This window comes from Euprymna scolopes, chromosome 23, assembly GCF_053919585.1.
Source record: "Euprymna scolopes isolate OS-2025 chromosome 23, ASM5391958v1, whole genome shotgun sequence".
Taxonomy (NCBI): domain Eukaryota; kingdom Metazoa; phylum Mollusca; class Cephalopoda; order Sepiida; family Sepiolidae; genus Euprymna; species Euprymna scolopes.
Window position 1 is genome coordinate 44,188,408 of NC_136504.1, and position 20,000 is coordinate 44,208,407.

General features: G+C 32.7%; 1 protein-coding gene across 1 annotated transcript in view; it reads right to left on the reverse strand.

Annotated features, from left to right (window-relative positions):
* Positions 1-17,606: 17,606 nt before the first annotated feature.
* The window catches only part of LOC145245858 (transcription factor 21-like), a 78,933-nt gene continuing 76,539 nt past the window's right edge, over positions 17,607-20,000 (reverse strand). The window contains exon 2 of the mRNA XM_080107566.1: positions 17,607-18,464. Within this exon, the coding sequence (XP_079963692.1) occupies positions 18,354-18,464 (111 nt within the window). The 3' untranslated portion in view covers positions 17,607-18,353. The remainder of the gene's footprint in view (positions 18,465-20,000) is intronic.

The following is a 20,000-nucleotide window of genomic DNA, read 5'->3' on the forward strand; positions in this document are numbered from 1 at the left end:
TTTTTTTGTAATTATGTATTTTTGGTATGGCGCTGAAATAATAACGTTGTTATTTCGAAAGCCATTCTTAACATGGGGAGGGGAGGGTGTTTTGTTTAACTATTCTGTGCTTCCACCTAACAATTTAATAAGAAAAAACAGGATATCGTGAAACTTAAATTTATCATGAAAAAAACTATTTAAAAATAGTGCGGTACCAAAAAATACAACATGAGCAGTGGAGCACCATTTTTTTTCTTTACCTGAGCATGCTACACCCATAGATTAAATAAAGGGTTCCGTTCAAAATTCCGTGCAGATTCCTGAGGGTGACAAGATACACTCAAACAAGCTTGGAGGTTGCATCGACCGAAACGTGAAAATAGCAGTCGAGATGAAAACAGTAATCCGAAGAATCCATATATATATATATATATATATATATATATATATATATATATATATATATATATATATATATATATATATATATATACAGCTCATCAGTGCGGCTAGACAGGCAACTATCTCAAGCCAGGATTGAAACGCTACTCGGCGGCTGCTGATCGAGTCGTGAATAAACGATGTTTTGACATCGTCCGAAATACCTAAGCTCGATTTGTTTACACAAAGAGCATCGCTTTATACGCTAATGGTAATACGTGTATCACTTCTCAATATACTCAATTGAAGATGAGGAACATTATATATATATAAATTAAAATGAATTATATACATGTTACCTGCATTAAAAGCGTTTCATATATCTTGAAATTAAGAATTACGTATATAAAATACGTTTGGAAGGCCAGAAAACAACGCATTTATTGTTGGTCCTCCGACAAAAGGTGCGTGGACCTGTAAATTCACCCTTGTCCGTTCATCTGTCCGCACTTTTCTCAATAACTTTTTTGAAATTTTGCACAAACATTAAACATGATATGTGTAAAAAAGTAACAGAACGGATTTTTCCTGGAAAACTCCAGTTGCCCCCCCCCCAGGGGTGCCTTTCGGGTTAAAATGGCTAAAATTGCCACTTTTGTGCTTATTAAACAAATTGTTGCCTTGGATTTTTATAAAAGTTCCTGAAAAGTTGTAACTAACTGATTTCTAAATAATTTTGTTTGCGATAACTCTGGGGTGTACCCCAGGGCCCCTGGGGTACACCCCAGAGTTATCGCAAACAAAATCGCAAAAGAGCCCCTGGGGCCCAGGGGCTCTTTTAAGGCTAATAAAAACACTCCATTTTTTGGACTATTTTACCCTATTTTCCCAAAATTTTCTGTGTATGTCTATTCAGCAGTTTTGCATGGTGTTGAACTCAAATTTAAATATGTTAAGGCTTTGGAGACTTTTAGAGCTAAATGGAGGAGGGGCAAATGATGGACTTAATCATTTCTTTATTTGCATGGTGCAAAATTACAAATTTACATATGTTAAGGCCTAAAACTGCACCGTGTGTTTATTTTCACCAGTATTTAACGTCCCCTGGGGACTTTGGGGCTAAATAGGGGGGATGTCAAACTTAGTCATTTCTTTTATGCCTCACTGTGAACTCACGGTGGATCATGCATGCTTCACTTGTTTTTATAAACAAATTTATTTGTTTATTCAGATATTTCAATTATAAACATCCTTGTCAATGAAAGTCTATTTTCTTTCTCGTTTTTCTTGCCCGTATGGTGGAATCTGCATGTAAGAGTGTTAGTCCACAAGTCTTATAACGGTATGATTTTCAAAAACAGTCATCAGCAGGGTGTCGCGTTAGCCGCGCAAATTGAATTATAGAAATGTTACCTGCGTTAGAAGCGTTGCATATATTTAAAATGAAGAATTACGTATATAAAATACATTTGGAAGGCTAGAAAACGTTTTTTTTTTTTAATCATACCCTTATAAAACTTGCGGACTACAATTTTTACACGCAGATTCCGTTATACGGAGAAGAAAAAAGAAAAAAGAGAAAAAAAATAACTTTTATTGACAAGGATGTTTATCATCGATATATCTGAATAAATAGATAAATTTGTTTATAAAAAAATATGCGTTGTTTTCTAGCTTCCAAATGTATTTTATATACGCAATTCTTAATTATAAATTAAAATGTTTTTAAATTAAACCGGGGAAATAGTGGTAACTCATAAAGAAATATTTCCTTTTTGCAGTTTGATTTTTCTATTCTTAGACTGTAAATGACCCAGCGTAACATATACGTTAAATTATAGAATCAGAATTGAACATTATAAGTTAAAAAAAAATAGAAATATATTTCTTTTGTTTTTATGAAAATGAGAGAAAATGAAAGGGGGGATAACTTCACTCATTTTCTTTTTATCTATAGAATTGCATCTTTGAGAGTTCCTGTTATCTTTTAATTTAAAAATAATATAATCTTTAGAAGCAATCTAATCATGTACAATCTTAAAATTATTTTCAGTAGAATTAATCTGTAGCAGCCGACAATCGCTACAAACACAGGCAGGAGCTACTTCTCACGACTTTGAGATTTGAAATCCATTTCCTCCTGGCTTGTCAAATCACAAACCAGCTCTTTATCACGTGACAAAGTATATAAAAGGCAAAATCCGAAACTTTCAATCCTTTTCTTGCTGCGCTGTCTAGCTGGCTTTGACCCCAGGCAGAACGCGAGTACTAGAAGCTAACAATGGTTCTTTTGAAACTCCTATTTGTTTCCACGTGCGGTACTCAAACGAACATTCTTTATCACGCTAAAGAACATACATCGATACAAGTCACACTCACCCACGACAACACGCAAACACACTGAAAACCTTGCCCTTTATTTCTCCTGTAATCGGCTTTCTTTGTCCCGGCGACTACTAGCTATAAACACGTGTGGACTGAGCTGTTCTCTCTTCAACAAGCCAGCAATATATTAATTCTATCTCTACACAAGAACACTTCAATCTACTAACTCGTCTCTCTCTTGCACACTCTACTAACGAAAATGACAAATAAAGTTGTTTATTAAATGTTAAAATGGGACTTCCTTTCGTTGTCTTCATTATTAATTAAAATACTATCTGTTATAGATTACTTATTTGTCTGGTGTCGGGATGATTAACATTGTACTTACAGAGAAAACCAGAAAGTAACTAAGATATCTGTTTAGTCACCGTCCAAACTAACGGTATTTTTGTACTTAACTATTCAATAATAACTAACATTTTATAATCACAATTCTTTAAAGTTAGAACTAATAATAATCAACAAAATTTTCCAATTTTTTTATAGTTTTATTGGATTTTGAATTTTAAATCTAAAAATATTTATTCTATCTCTGTCTGTTAAATCTGAGATGGCGACTTTAGAATCTTCTAACGTTGTGTCAGATCCTTTAAGGAGAATTCCGCTGATTATCATATTTAAAATGAGTTTTTCGTGTTTCACATTCCATTCTTCTCATCTTACTTGTCCACCTTTCTACCTTATAATTTTCTTTTGTTTTGTTTTAGAATAATGTGTTTTTATTTTCTTTTGTTTTAGAAGTGTGTCTTTTATTTTCTTTTGTTTTAGAATAGTGTGCCTTTTATTTCCTTTTGTTTTAGAATAATGTGTCGTTTATTTTCTTTTGTTTTAGAATAATGTGTCGTTTATTTTCTTTTGTTTTAGAATAGTGTGCTTTTATTTTCTTTCGTTTTAGAATAGTGTGTTTTATTTTCTTTTGTTTTAGAATAGTGTGTTTTTTTATTTTCTTTTGTTTTAGAATAATGTGTTTTTATTTTCTTTTGTTTTAGAATAGTGTGTCTTTTATTTTCTTTCGTTTTAGAATAGTGTGCTTTTATTTTCTTTTGTTTTAGAATAATGTGTTTTTTATTTTCTTTTGTTTTTGAATAGTGTGTCTTTTATTTTCTTTCGTTTTAGAATAATGTGTTTTTTATTTTCTTTTGTTTTAGAATAATGTGTTTTTTATTTTCTTTTGTTTTTGAATAGTGTGTCTTTTATTTTCTTTTGTTTAGGAATAGTGTGCCTTTTATTTTCTTTTGTTTTAGAATAATGTTTTTTATTTTCTTTTGTTTCAGAATAGTGTGTTTTTTTATTTTCCTTTGTTTTAGAATAGTGTGTCTTTTATTTTCTTTTGTTTTAGAATAGTGTGTCTTTTCAAGTTATCGTCTCTGAATAGCAGTTCATGAAACCAAAGAAAATATTTTTCATTACAGGTTGCGAAACATGCGTAAAAAGGGAGAAGAAAAAAAAATATGTATATGCACCCCTCCCCCCCACAATAAAATAAATAAAACATTGAATAAAAAAAATGATTGTGGACTGATACTTTCTGATTCAGGACGGATAAAATTAATTTCCCAAAATAAAAGCCTTACACCTCTTTTATGCCCACTTACGAAGTGAAAAATTAAGATATGATTTGTTTTTTAATTGCATTTTCACCCCAAACAAGGCATATTGTTATAGGGGGCTACTATCAGGGGTACTGTGTAGGAAATTGGGCAGCAAGATGTCGCTCCACGTTACACTTGAACTTCTGCATGTCAGTACAGTTGAGGAAGTAGGGAACCGGAAGGGAATTCCAAAGTCTAGCTGTTCTGGGGAAGAAACTACTGGAGTAGAAGGCTCTCTTGCATCAAGGGATCTCTACTGTGAAGGAGTGGGATTTAGCTGCTTCTCGGGTTTGTCAGGGGTATTTACGCCGAGGGGTACAAGTGCTTGCAGTTCGTCAGAGCATTCACCGTTAAAGTACTTGTAGAACAGGCAGAGGGATGTAACAGTTCGTCGATGTGTTGAAGTTTAGCTGACAGTTCAGGACCTATCAGATTGGCAACTCTCTTTTGAATCTTGTCTAGGAGCGAGAGACTAGTGGCAGATGCACCAGCCCAAATATGACAACAATACTCCATACATGGGTGAATGGTGGCCTTATAAAGGTATAGGATACTTTCAGGCGTTAATAGCTTTCTAGCACGGTAGAGAGAACCCACCCTCCTCGCAGCGGTCCTGGCAATGTTCTCAATGTAATTTTTCCAACTCATGTTTCCTGTGAACGTTAGACCAAGGAGTTTAAAAGGAGTACTTTCAGATAAAGAGTCGTTGGCCATTGCTATTGGCGGTAGAGAAGGTTTCTTGTAATTATTGAAGGAAACAAGTTTAGTCTTGGCAGCATTGAAGGTGACCATCCATTTCTGTCCCCATTCCACTAGGGATCGGAGGTCTTCCTCTAGTGTTTCTGCCATTTCTTTAGATACGTGTTCATTTGTTTTCCTGTCGTGTCTGTTATAGAGTGTGGTGTTGTCAGCATATATACCCATCTCACAGACAATTTTGTCATGGAGGTCATTTATGAATATTAGGAATAACAGACGTCCAATGATAGACCCCTGAGGCACTCCCGCATTTATATCATATTGTTTAGATGTACGACCGTCAAGGACAACCTGGATTTTTCTCTTATCTAAGAAGGATCTAATTATGTTATGTATTCTTCCAGTGATGCCGTATGATCTGATTTTCTTGAGAAGACCTCATGTCATACCTTGTCAAAAGCCTTAGATATATCTAGAGCTACCGCTCTACCCTCACTCGTTTTGTCAAGTGAATGGTATATATGTTCTAAGATTACAGTTAGGATGTCTGCTGTGGAAAGGGGTTGTCTAAATCCATATTGTTGGTCAGTCAGAAGTTTAGCATCTCTAAGGTGATGGACTAGATCTTGGTTATTTATGGTCTCAAATATTTTGAGGCTAATGGGGCAATAATTTAATGAGTCAATCCTTTCGCCAGAATTCTTGAAAACTGGCACTACAGAAGCAGTTTTCCAGCAGTCAGAAAAGCAAGATTCATTAAGGCATTTGTTGTAAAGTTTGGAGAGAACTGGAGCTACTTCGGCTGCGCACTTTTTTAATAGCACAGCCGGGATGAGATCAGGTCCACATGCTTTTGAAATGTCAACTTTTCTTATGATAGCATGCACCTGAGCAGGGATGATTTTCAGATCGTCTAGTGAGGCGTCTGTCCGTAAAGGAAAGTCAGGGAGGGGGTGGTTAGCAGAGTCCAATGTGGAGTTTGAGGCAAACCGACTGGCAAGCATGTTAGTCTTCTCAGTTGCAGAGCAAACGACCTCATGGTTGTTGGATAGTGAGGGAATTGTTGATTGTCCGTTATTTACTACACTGTTGTAGATTTCAAGAAGTCTCGGATTTCTAATTTCAGTGCTTCGATGCGTTTTTTTTTTTTTGTGGTTTAAGTAAATTCTCTCTTACCTGTCGCTATTTCTTTCTTACATTTATTTCTGGCTTCTATGTAGTTCTGTTTGTTTGAACTGGACTTATGTCGGTTAAATTTGCAGTACGCACGCTGCCTTTGCATTATGGCAGCTGCACAAGTAGAAGTGAACTATTGGGGAGAGTGGGGTTTGCTATAGAATTTGCACGTGGGAACATGTGTTTCAATTGCCGCTTTGAACCATTCAGTGGCCTCATTTGCGCAATATTCAGCAGGAAGTGAAAAGATATTTTGCCATGGAGCGTCCCTGATGAGGTCCCTGATGGTTTCCCAGTCAGCCTTTTTATAATATCTCGTTGTTTTGATCAGTGGCTCTTCAGTTTTGGCTCTAGAGCTTAGGGCGATTTCAACTATTACCTCTGCATAATCGGCGTTCCCAAGAGGGTTGTGGGCATTCGTTACACAGTCGTCGGGAACTGTGGTCAGAAACAGATGTAGAAGTTATGCGTGTTGTTTTTGCTGGTCTGGAAAACGGGTTGGAAACGTAACCATCTGTGATAGGGAATGAGATATAGAGAAGTTACGTGTTGTGGTACCAGTTGCATCTGTAGAAAATTAAGTAGAAAATCCAAGCCAGTTGCTGTGGTGGACATTGAAGTCACCAGATACATGTGCGCTAGTGTCGAAGGAAAGTGCTGTATCTATGCTGTCAGAGACTTTATTTATTAGGGTACAGTCCTTGGTCGAGGGAGAGCGGTAGAGAAAATAAAAGTAGCTAATGTTATGTTGCATGTTAAGTCTAAAGCACATAAAGGCTTGATCGTCCGATTCTACTTTAGTTTCTCTAGTCAAGGGGAGGGCGTTTCGAATGTAGACTCCAAGCCCATGCATATGTCTGTCAGAGTCCTTACGGCAGAGTGGGAGATATCCAGGCAGTAGTTATAGGGGATGGAGGAGTGTAGGTTAGTCTCACTTAGTGCTAAGATATCCGGGGTGTTTGCTAGGAGAAATGCTCCAACATCATTTAAATTAGTTCTAAGCCCACGGATGTTTGTAAATGCAAGCCTCAAGGGAAAAGGCAGGTTGGTTTTGTTTGAGTTTTGGCCTGGTTTTAGCGTAATTTTTTTAATGTACTGTCATTTTTATTTTTAAGAGTTTCAGTTTAGGTAAGGTGTGCTGAGCAAGTGGTTATGCAGAATACAAGACATGCAACACAGGCAGACCATCAGCTGTCCCTCCATCTACTAGGGTTGTGGCATCAGGATAGCCCACCGGGGATGAGTGCAGGGTCCTTTTCCATACGCGACATGGCACTACAAACATCCCAATATTATAGAACTGTTGATAGTGCAGCCGCTCTAAGCGCTACCAAAAAGTTAGGGCTCCTGTACTACCAGTCGGGAACAGCAGTCAGGAACTGTCTATCCGGTACAATCAACCCATCAGATGATGGTCAACACAATCTGCTTGCACTGGCATTACGGTATTCAAGCACTCCCAAGTGCCCAGTTTAAGGGATGGGATGTGTCGGGAGTCGGGACAAACCGCGTTCATTGCCCTAGTCAGGAAACAAGATCGACCACCGAGTGTTTCTGTCGACTACCAGTGGTTCGACCCCTACGCCTGGCTAATAGACAAAGAAGTATGGAAGCCGGGCGATAGACAGTGCCTATCTACTCCTTAAGCAGTTTAGGTTTGCAGACCGGTAATTTGTTTGAGTCACCAGCTCTAGGAAGGTTGTCATCCAAGACTGGAGAGGCCTTCCTCCCCTTAGGTTTAGCTTCAGAATTTTCCTTTTCCTAGACGGATGACCTGGGAAGATCTACGGGTCCATCAGTACTGAGAGGGTTTGCCCCGCGCCTGGGTCCTAATCCAGGTATTTCTGCGACACCGCCTGGGTGGTTAGTGTTGTTACTGGGTTAGTTTATAAAGGTTATATATCTATTGAGAATATATCTATCTCTCATATATATATATATATATATATATATATATATATATATATACTCCTCAAAGTGATTACGGGACATTGCTATTTCATTGTTTGTTACTGGAGGAAGCAGCTATATTTGCAAACAGGTCTGTTGGAAGGAGTTAATATGGCTTAATGCTTTTTTCCTTTAAATTTATAATTAAGAAAAATAAATAAGTAAGTAAAAAAATAAAAGTAAAATAAAATAATGATACTAAAACTTTTGTCTAGAATCTTTTCTTTAGAGTATCCTGTTGCACCGGTGTCTAATTACTAGGGCTGTGACAGTAGCGTATTCTTTTCATTCCGTTAATATATTATATGTTTTTATATAGACTGATGTGGCTCTCGCTTGATGTGGTTCTCGGTTGATTGACTGTGTCTGACTGTCTCGGATATATACTTGAGAGTCAAAACAATGAAAAGAATATTCTTTTATCACAACCCGACTTATTACTATTGATCAAATTCTATCCAGTAAATCTAATATTTGTTAATTTTCAAATGGTTGCGGTCATATTATGCCCCAAAAAACCCCACCAAATAAACTGACATTTCGGGAATACTTATTAATTGAAGTCTAATAGCTATTATTAAAAATTCACAAAATCCAAAGCACCTGAATGTCCACAAGATTCGCTTCTACCGTGATTAATGCGCACAAAAATAAAAAGTCTTGAGTTGAGAAGTATATTTTTATCGAAAATCTTAAAAAAATATTTTATTCATTTTAAAATTGTATTGTTGATTTAGTTTTTCAATTTCTAATCTATATAAACAAAACAGTAGATATATGTGTGTGTGAAAATATTTAATCGATAAACTCTTAAACTACTGATCACATAGCACTGAAATTAAAAGGAAAGAGTAATTTATGCATTACGGATGGTTTATACCGAGTGAACTTGTTTGGATGAATGAATAGCTCGTACATAAATGTGCCGGCATGTTGAAATGGAGAATATTCATTTCAGCATATTACTTTTGTGCACACGCAAATTCATTCATAGCTTGGCGTAGTTTAACTTTAAATATTTCTTATTTATCGGTTGATAGTTCAAACGATAGCGGAACGCGGCTGGAGCGCTAAATGTTTTGGTTTCGATTCTAGCTGATGGCACCCAAAACATTTTAAAAAAATCTTTTGAAATCTGTACTATATGTTTGGTATATGTTTGGTACAATTATTACGTATTCGCTGTGGCTAGTTGTTCAAAATGCGTTTGTCCAATTCATATAAATGTTAACATCTATTTTTGTCACTGGCACAAATATATACATACACACAGCGAAGTAAAAAACACAGTTGATCTACAAAAAATATATTGCTTTTATTTTACACCGACAAATGAGCTTTTGATTATAAATTATTACTAGTGTTTTGGCGTTTCTGAAAGACGTGAGGTGAGGTGCGTGGTTGGGTCGAATGTCGAACGTTGAAGAAATGGTGACAGCCTCACTTACTCTTACCGCCTGAATGGTTTTCTCTTTGTGACGATTTTATTTATATAAACATTCTTTTCCTATTGGAATGTTTAATATTGCCTTTGTTTATTGTTCCAGTCCTTTGACCGATATCCTCTCACATATTTCTGAGTCAAATTATGCATTCCGTTGGACAATGGTGGAAAATCCCACATTCTTCACATCGAATCCATTTGCATGTGTGCAACCCGTCGAATGATTTTTTTTCTTCTCGGAGTTGCCTGTCAATATCCAACACAATATAATATTTAATAGTGAATTGGCTCTGTAATAATAAATACGAACTCTGCATGAATTTAAATATATTTTACGACCGGGAAACGCCAGGTTCCTCCTGCTAGTATAAAATATTTATATACGTAAATGGTGCTTTACAAGATTTCTACAATTTCTTTATTTAGTCGAGAATGTTTTTAACACTATATCCTTCGTGAAATATACATCACCTAATTGTCTTAACTTTGTGACTTTAAATAAATTATTAAGACCTTATACAAGAGACATTTCAGATAAGAATGCACATTAGAAATGTTTCCAGCTCCGTTGTATATTGATTAGTGGGTTCTCGTATACAAGGTTTTTCTTAAGCATAGGGAATACCAAAAGTCAGATGGAGTAAGGCCTGGACTATAGGGAGTGTGAGGAACTGTCTTGATGCCATATTGGTCAAGCAATCTGCAACAAAGATGGAGCTGTGGACTGAACTCTTAGGACAAACTTCGTGCAAATCTTCCGAATCTTCAGTTCCTCCCGAATAATTGTGTCTACAGTTCTGATACTGGCATAAAACTGTGCACTTATTGTCTTTATAGACACACGGCAGTCCTTATCCATGAAATTCTTTATTTGGTCAATTAACTCTGATGTTCTGACTTCATTACACCTCCCACACTTCTCATCATCCCTCACAGATTCCTTGCCTTCCTTGAATCTCTTATGCCACCCTAAAGCTGATACTTGATTCTAAAAGCAGCCTGTGGCATTTTTTTTTCAAGTAATTTTATTGCATACCATTCTTCTAAAATGTCCTAACGTCCAGTTTGCATTTTTGAAATTCACCAGCTGTGACAATCAGGCTTTAGTAGGGTGTATTTCAATTCCTGCTTTAGCTGTTCATTTGAACTCGAAATCATAAAAATCGGTCATCACATAAGATGTGTAGCAATAACATATCAGATTTTCGAGAGTCTACGACAATTTCAAATGCCTGCACAAAAAAAGTCTGAAAACTTAATGAAGGCAACTCGTATAAAAACAGTCACGGTACGATATGCAACACGAAACAGATTCTCACTTGGCATTCGCACAGTGGTTCGCGGAAGAGAAAGCCTGTCTCGGGCGAAAATAAAATGTCGACAATCATGGAAGGTCGCAGTTTTTTGTTTTGTTTTCATTATTTTAGCGAGTTGCCATTAAAAAGAAATGTCATTCTGAATTTGTGATCGCCGATAAGGAGTTGTACATCAGCAGCTCCGCCATTTAATGTTCCAATATATTAGATACATTGCCGATTCGCCATTAAGCGAGACAGCTTGAGATAAACTGGGATGTTTTCGTAGGCGCGAACAAAATGGCCGCTAACCCTTTTTTTTTTTACCGCTGTGATTTATTATCAATAAATGCGAGGTTATTTGATACAACAAAGGCGCGCATCAGAATTACGGGTTCATGCTCACAAATGGACCGTGATACTAGACTTTTGTCTTTAAACTGTTATTCAAGCCATAAATTAAATTTTATAAGTAGTTTGAAAAGCTTTATCAAATTAGTATATTTGATATTCCAATTTATAACGCACGTGTTCCAGTCCTTTCTCCAATACAAGCGCTGCCATGTTCGAAATGTAGTGTTATCGTGAATAACATGAAGTCGGTATGTAAAGGCAAAAAGACAATGATAAGGGAACGACAAAAAAAAAAAAAAGAAAAAAAAGAAACAGTATATAACTGTGTTCACAAAATAAAATTTACTCTAGGATAGCGATACAAAATAGTTTCAAAACTAACAAAAACAATAGAAAATAAACAAATAAATAAATTAAATAAACATGAATATACATAAACGATCACATATATATGTATGTATATATATATATATGTATATATATGTGCATATATCTATGTACACATATATATATTTATATACAAACTAACAAAAAAACCCCACTAACCTAGTTTTAAAACAGATCCTTTGTTCGATAAAATGCATGCCCAAAATATTGCAGCATTAAGAATTGATTTTATAATGGTATCAACTGAATTTTTTAAAGAAATTCTTTATATCTGCAATGTAATTTATTTGTTCCATTTCAGGTAAGGCGAAGGTCAGTCCAAGAAGCTTCACCAAACACGGTACTTCCCCAAGACAAAAGCCATTCATTTCAATTGGGGCCAGATGTGAGTGAGATTATGATGCAAAGCGAGAAGCTGGGTTTTAGATGTATTAAACTTAACCAGTCATATTTTTCCTCATTGCGTCACGTGCTCAAGGTCAGACAAGATAGAATCAGAAAGGTCTTAGTCATTGCTGGCCTTTGAAGTGTTGCCATAGATTCTGGTGTCGTCTGCATAAATGTTCATGAAGAATATGATTTCTGAAATCATTGATAAAGGTCACGAAGAAAGTTAAGCCCAGGATTGAACCCCGAGGGGCACCAGCGTTAATATTGTGAGCTTCTAATTTCTGCCTATCGATGACTACTCTTATAAGCCTATCAGAAAGAAATCATTTAATAATTGAGAAGACCTTTCCAGCTATGGAATAGTTGGAAATCTTATAAAGTGGACCTTTATTCCATACTCTTTATGGCATACCATATCAATGGCCTTTGATATGTCAAGAGCTATTGCTCTAAAAATGAAGCCTTTGCCGGGAGATTCACTAATCCAGTGTTATATTACGGTTAGCACATCAGCTGTAGATTACGCAGAACGCAAATCATATTGCATATCACTGAGTATGTTATTTCTGCTGAGGTGCTTGACCACTTCTATATTTATCACAGATTACAGCAACTTAGATGTTACATGATAAGGGCTGTCCCCTTTTCATGTAAGTATAAAAATGGAGAATTTAGTTTAAAATGAAAATGAAATAGCAATAGACAAATTCGAACCTCGTAATTTAGTTTAGAAATAGATTACGTGTGAGAATTTAAAAATGTAAAACAAACATTTGTTTAGAATATAGATAAATATTTCAAGGAAAGAATGTGAACTCACAAGTTTGTTATGAAATTTTAAATTGAAAGAATGCAGCTTAAATAGGTTACTGAGAAATAGGAAAAGTTTTGGACACGTATGTCCAGAGCACGTGAAAGAAGGCACATGTTTTAACATGTGTATGACGTCACGGAAAATAGAAAGTTCTAGGAATAGAGAAAAAACTTTATAATTAGACAGTCAGTGAAGAGACTCGGAGGGAGTCAGTCATCTAGGAGCGAGACGTCATTCAAGAAAAAATGTGAGACTGAATTCTTGGTGATGGAAACACGGCCGTGTGACGAAATAAACCATCAAGTGTTTTTTGTAAAGCTTGTCTTGTCTTATGATTCTTACAAAAAGGTAAAGTGGAATTGTATTATATATTTGTGTTATATGTCTTTACATACACGTCTCAACATCATCATGTCCGAACTGTCTGAACACTATGTCCTCACTCAAAGAGCTTTCTTTTTCCATTCTACACAACAAGGAATGAACATTTTCATATATAAGAATCTCTCCTAACAGGAACAATATCCCAAAGTCTCTCTTACAACATCTATCTCTCTCGAACTCCCTCTCAAGACAAACAATCTAATAAGACTATTTTATATAAACCCCTATATAACACTCATGAGACACAGGAGATTAATTGGTCTGTACTGAAAGAGATGACCGATCTCCAGAATTTTAAAATATGCGGCAGACTTATGAATCTTGCATGGGGTTAGGAAGTATTTCTCCTTAAGGCAACGTTTAAACAGTTTTGTAATTATGGGAGCTAGTCATGGTTAAGGTTTTTTGGGCAATATGATTGGAATATCGTAAGGCTAAGTTGTTTTACTAGAACCAAAGGTTTTGAAAAACATGTAAAACTTCAATACATTGTATATCGCATAGTGTATTTTCAGACACAGCAAGGTAGGTGGCCTGGTCAAAAGGGGAAGAATTTACTGTAAAGTTCTTGGGAACGATTTTTGTTTTGTCAGATATTATACTTTGTATTTATTAATTATTTAATTATTTTAATTTAAATATTAAATAAATAATTTTATGCGCATAAAATTTTTATGCACGCAATATATATATATATATATATATATATATTATATAATATATATAATATATATACATAATATATATAATATATATATATATCTCTAATGTATGATATATATCATATATATAATATATATATATAATATATATATAATATATATAATATATATATAAATAGATATAATATATATATATATATATAATATATATAATATAAATAAATATATATAATATATATATATAAATAGATATATATATAAATAGATACATATAATATATATATATATATATAAATATATATATAAAATATATATATATATATATAAATATTAAGTAATGTGATTTACAATTCAAAAATTAAAAAAAAATTTTAAAATTTAAAAATCAAATTTTAATTAAATTAAAAATCAGTTTCATAAGGAACAACAACAAAATCAATTATCTGTACGATCGTTTCGGAAATCCGTGCTTTTTATTGTGGTATACATAAAGTTATGTAGAACAATTATATATAGTTATTTTGTTAAGCACGGTCTCCTCATCAGCAAATTTAGGAGGATTTTTATTGAATTTAAAAGACACCATAAATAAACCTAGCATTAAAAGTAAGGCAGATGAATCTTTTAGTTTTTCTTTTTTTGAAATCAGAAACTGTGTTTAAAGTAGTCATTTAGATGTTTGCTATAGCTTTTTATTTTATTGAATTATTTATTCAATAAAATAAAAAGCTATAGCAAACATCTAATTATCTTAATTATTTTTATTTAAATATTAAATAAAAATTACAATATTACAATATGTTTATTTAAACGTTTATTAAATAATTTTACGAGCATAAAAGTTTATTCACGTAATATATATATATATATTATATGATATAATATAATATATATAATATATATAATATGCAATATATAATATATGTATAACATATATATAATATATATAAAATATATAATATATATATAATATATATAAAATATATAATGTATATATGATATATAAATATAATATATATGAAATATATAATATAATATATATATATAATATATGAAATATATAATATATATAAATATAATATATATTAAATATATAATATATATGAAATATATAATATATATGATATGATATATAAATATATATATGAAATATATAATATAATATAATATATATATATAAAATATATAATATATATAATATAATATATATAATATATATAATAATATATATAATATATATATTATATAATATATAATGTATATATAATATATATTATATAATATATATATAATATATATATAATATATATAATATATATTATATATAAAATATATATATAAAATATATATAATATATATGCATATATAAAGTGTATATGTATATGTATATATAATATATATAATATATATATAATATATAATATATACAATATATAATATATACAATATATATAATATATATATATTATATATATATTATATACATATATTATATATGTATATAATATATATAATATATGTATATAATATATATAATATATGTATATAATATATGTATATAATATATATATATAATATATATATAATATATATATATATATAATATATATAATATATATATAATATATATAATATATTTATAATATATATATAATATATATAATATATATAATATAATATATAATATATATAATATTCCACCTCAATTAGAAAAAAGAAGAAATTTAAAAGAAAACAAAAGCACTATAGCTAAAACATACACACACACACACACACACTTTAGTGAAAACCCTACCTTACACTACTGGATAACTGCAACTAGTTATATGTATGGTTTTAAATATTACACGAACTTAAATATACATGTGATAATTATAATTTCACATAATATCACATTAGTAAAATCATATTCCATACTCGCCCATGATACTAATGGCTTTTATCAACCACGTGACTGTTGGATTTAATTTCTCGAAGCTAGAAATACGTTTGGGCATGAAAAGAAGAACATTGACATATGAAGTATGCATAACATCAATTTATTTATTTGTAAATTAAAAACAAACAAACAAACAATTATATCCAGCCGGGCTGGTTGTATCATAAATTCCCAGACACTTTCCATTGTCTTTTAAGTTGTTTCATGAAAAGAACTAATTAAACCCTTACGTGCCTTCACCAACTTATTAGTTAACTACTGACTATTTCAAAGAGTCCCTCTCTCTCAGTCATAACACGTGATTTTTTTTTTAAAAGAATTCATATGACACTATATTCCGACAGCATTTTTATCTCTACTGATACCCATTTGAAGATTGTAAGAATCAATTGTTTATGGGAGTCGCTCCAGACAAGGCATGAAGCCACTTTATATGAGAAACTGAAAAGAATATATGACGATTAAGATGCAAGATAATAAAAAGGAAGCGGAAAGTAGACTCACTTCAAAACAAGGTAGTCTTTTAAGAGACAGCGATAAACCCCAAAACAAAATAACCGAACTTATTCCGAAACATTTGCATAGAAGTGATGACTTCAATCATCTACGCAGTCATTTAATGGAACAGAATCCATGAGCAACATGGTACTTGAGAATATCCCGACATTCAGTGCGTGCTGGTGGAGAAACTTCCCAAGGAGCTAACCCTTAGTTCGGTCTTATTTACCATCACTCGGGAAAGAGTTGACCACATAAACAGCATTATTACCTCGCCGTTTACCAAGGATACGTAAACATCTTCATTATCTCTCAGTTATCAAACAAAGAGCCCTGAAAGAAGCACCACCATTAGCGTTCAATCTCTTGGACTCCAAACAAACTAATTAAAAAAGTAAGCCCTTCAAAATCACAATAGGGGAAAAAGGATTTACAAGGCTAAAAAAAGAAAAAATGTCTACCCTTATAATTTAACATTATTTTTTGGTGTGCATCTTTACTGACAACCGCTTGTGACCATCAACATTTATTCAAATAATTGCAGTAAAAGACAAAGGTATGTGATCACAATGCTACAGTAAATAAGATAATATTGTCTTTCAGTTGGATCTCATCATCAGTGATTGGACAAACGTGTTTCATTTACTTTCAGATCTTCATTTCTTTCTTGGAGATCTGAACAGGATTAATAAGTGGACCTTGGGTTTACGTTCAGCAGCCTCGTAACTGGCTTCCACTATTTTATCCTCACATTCAATGGGCGATATTTCTGACACAGGGTGGGGAGGGAGAGTTGCCGTTTTCTGAGTCAGTATCTATTCATATAGCACTTATCGTTGGCTACTTTCTGACTCAGAAGTATTCTGTTAGATCTTTACATCAAATGGCCTCATGCCTTGTCTGAAGCGATTTCCATAATAAAAAAAAGGAATTCTCATGGGCTGAAATGTTTGTCTCTCATAATTTTTTTTTTTTTTTTTTTTTGCTTTCAAGTTTTTCATTCATCCACATTCATTTGTATTTTCTTCTTCTTCTTCTTTTATATTGATGTTTACAATTTAAGCAGAGTCGGGATTACCGTCCTCAAAATCCCGACCGGATGCACCAGAGCCAGCTGGGGGTTTCCGGAAGGGATGGTTTCTGCAGTGTTATTTAATTAAAATAAAAATCAAACTGTTACTGCGCATACACGTCCATCTAGCTCAAACTGAAATCGCCTTTAATTTCGCTTCTTTGTAAAAAAAAAAAAAAAAAAAAAAAAATGGGTGTCATATTCAATTTGAAAACTTGTATTTTATATTCTCAGAGTTCAGGCATTTGTCGCACTGACAGTACGATTAAAACACCAATTTCATGTTTATAGCTGAAGAAGAACAGATACATAATATACTCAGCCATGGCCATGTGAGCGATATCGAAAGTTAAATAATTTACATATTGCTTTGCAAACGCGCATCTCATTAGTTAACTATTCGTTTTCATTTACATTTTTCTTATTCAATGATAATTTTACGATAATTCGCAATTCTATTTACAAATATTTTCTATATGGTGAGTAAATAACTAGCATTTTGGATGAAAAATGTCTTTCCCGTCCTTTCCGATTAATTCTGAATTTTCTCAATGTTCTCCGGGCAATGCTGGGGTACGGGTCCTGATAGTTTTTTGTTTTTGGTTTAAATAATATAATTTATTAAATGAATGCTTAAAACTGCATTAAAATTTAGATAATTTTCTGATTTCCTGGCGAGTTAAAAAAACAAACATTACTTAAATAAAAGTAGTCACAATAGGACGCTGTATTATTTTGTGTAGGTATGTGATATAGCGCCGGCACTTTGTATAAATATGGGTTTTGGATTTGTCTTGTGTTGCAATGCGATAAATAGTATAAAAATAATCCACCAAAAGTGTCCTCGTTCTTTTAGCTCTTATGAACGCTGGCACGAGAAACTGTTGAACGATTGTTCGTTTCACGAATGAGTGTTTTGTATTGGTCGGCGTTAGGCTGGTCGGAGACGTCAGCATTTAGCGTTTCCTGTTCGATCCATTTTAGGGGAGAGCTTCAATGAATCTGGCGATTTGTTTTCTAGCCCACCGACGACTCGACCGTTGAACGTGAAAGGCCATGTCTGTAAAGAGAAAGAAAGAGGAAAAAAATTTACAATTTGTTCTGATTCAACAAATAACATTTTCGTTTGTAAGTGAGCGATTATTTATCTACGAAACCGAAAACAGCAACGGAAAAAATTATGCTTCACCAATTCGGCAATAATTCATAGTGATTCATAATTCATTGTTGTATAAAATAGCATATCGGTAAAGTCTAAAAAAGAAAGAAAAACGTCTTAAACTAAAATTAAAAAAGAAAACCATATTAATCGTTAACTATTTTTGAATAACATAAATCGGTGGGGTTTTTTTTTTTAACCGTCCGATGAGATGCTATTCTGGAATATTTTTGAATAACAAACTTTGAAATTGTCCGAATGTTGCCAAAATAATTGTAAAGTTCATCAATATGATGCTCTAAACTTTTTTGTTGTCTTGAGTTTGAAAACTTTATATGAATGCTCGATTACTGAAACTGATAATCTTGAAGCTTAATATTGAAGACAATTTACGTGGCTTAATTTTTCTTGGTATATGTACATCGCTTTATATTGATATATTTTAATATATTTAATTTTTGGATAAAAATATTTTATATATATATATATATATATATATATATATATATATATATATATGATTTTGACCAGGACTCTGTGTGTGTATATATATATATATATATACACACACACACAGAGTCCTGGTCAAAATCATAAGACCACTATTTCATTTTTTTCCATCATATTTTCCCTTTTGGCAATGGTTTCAACCATTTGTTTGATTAAAAATTCGATAATATGCGTAAACGTTTACTTTCTTAAGTAGTCTTATGATTTTGATCAGGACTAATATATATATATATATATATATATATATATATATATATATATAGTTATGTCTCGGAAGTAGAGTGAAAAAGCACATCTTATTTTTCTTTTATTAATATTATTTTTTTTCCTTGTACACATTTTTGTGAATTATTCCATGGATTTCTGCCTTTGGATTATTATGGACCGTCTTCCAATTACGGGATTTTCTTGGATTTTACTTGTACAAATGGAAATTCTTTTAACTTTCTTGAAATTTTACATTTGGATTTTATCGTCCACCAGACTATCCATTCATGTGTAATCACCTTTTTCTTCACCATATTCCCTCTGCTTAACTTATTTTGTTTTCAAGTAAGATCTTTGACTTACTTGTTGTTTCATCAAATACTTCTGCATGCAAAATCCGATCCCGCATTTTTCTAATTCATACTCTCTGATGAGAAGGAGAGTATTTCTTCGAAACTCCGCGGATTAAGGACTATCCATTTATCTAGTGTTTCCTTTTCAGATTGAAATGAGTTAAAAACACATATAAAGTGTTTTTTAACATACTTTATTAACTGTTTTCTCATATATATATATATATATATATATATATGTATAAGAATGTGTGTAGGTGAGGACACTTCTCAACCTATATATTCAACGAATTTTTATCTCCAGATTTGAGATTTGGTATTCAGAAATATGGAAATTTTTATTGGTTTTCATCTAAAAAAAAGGGTT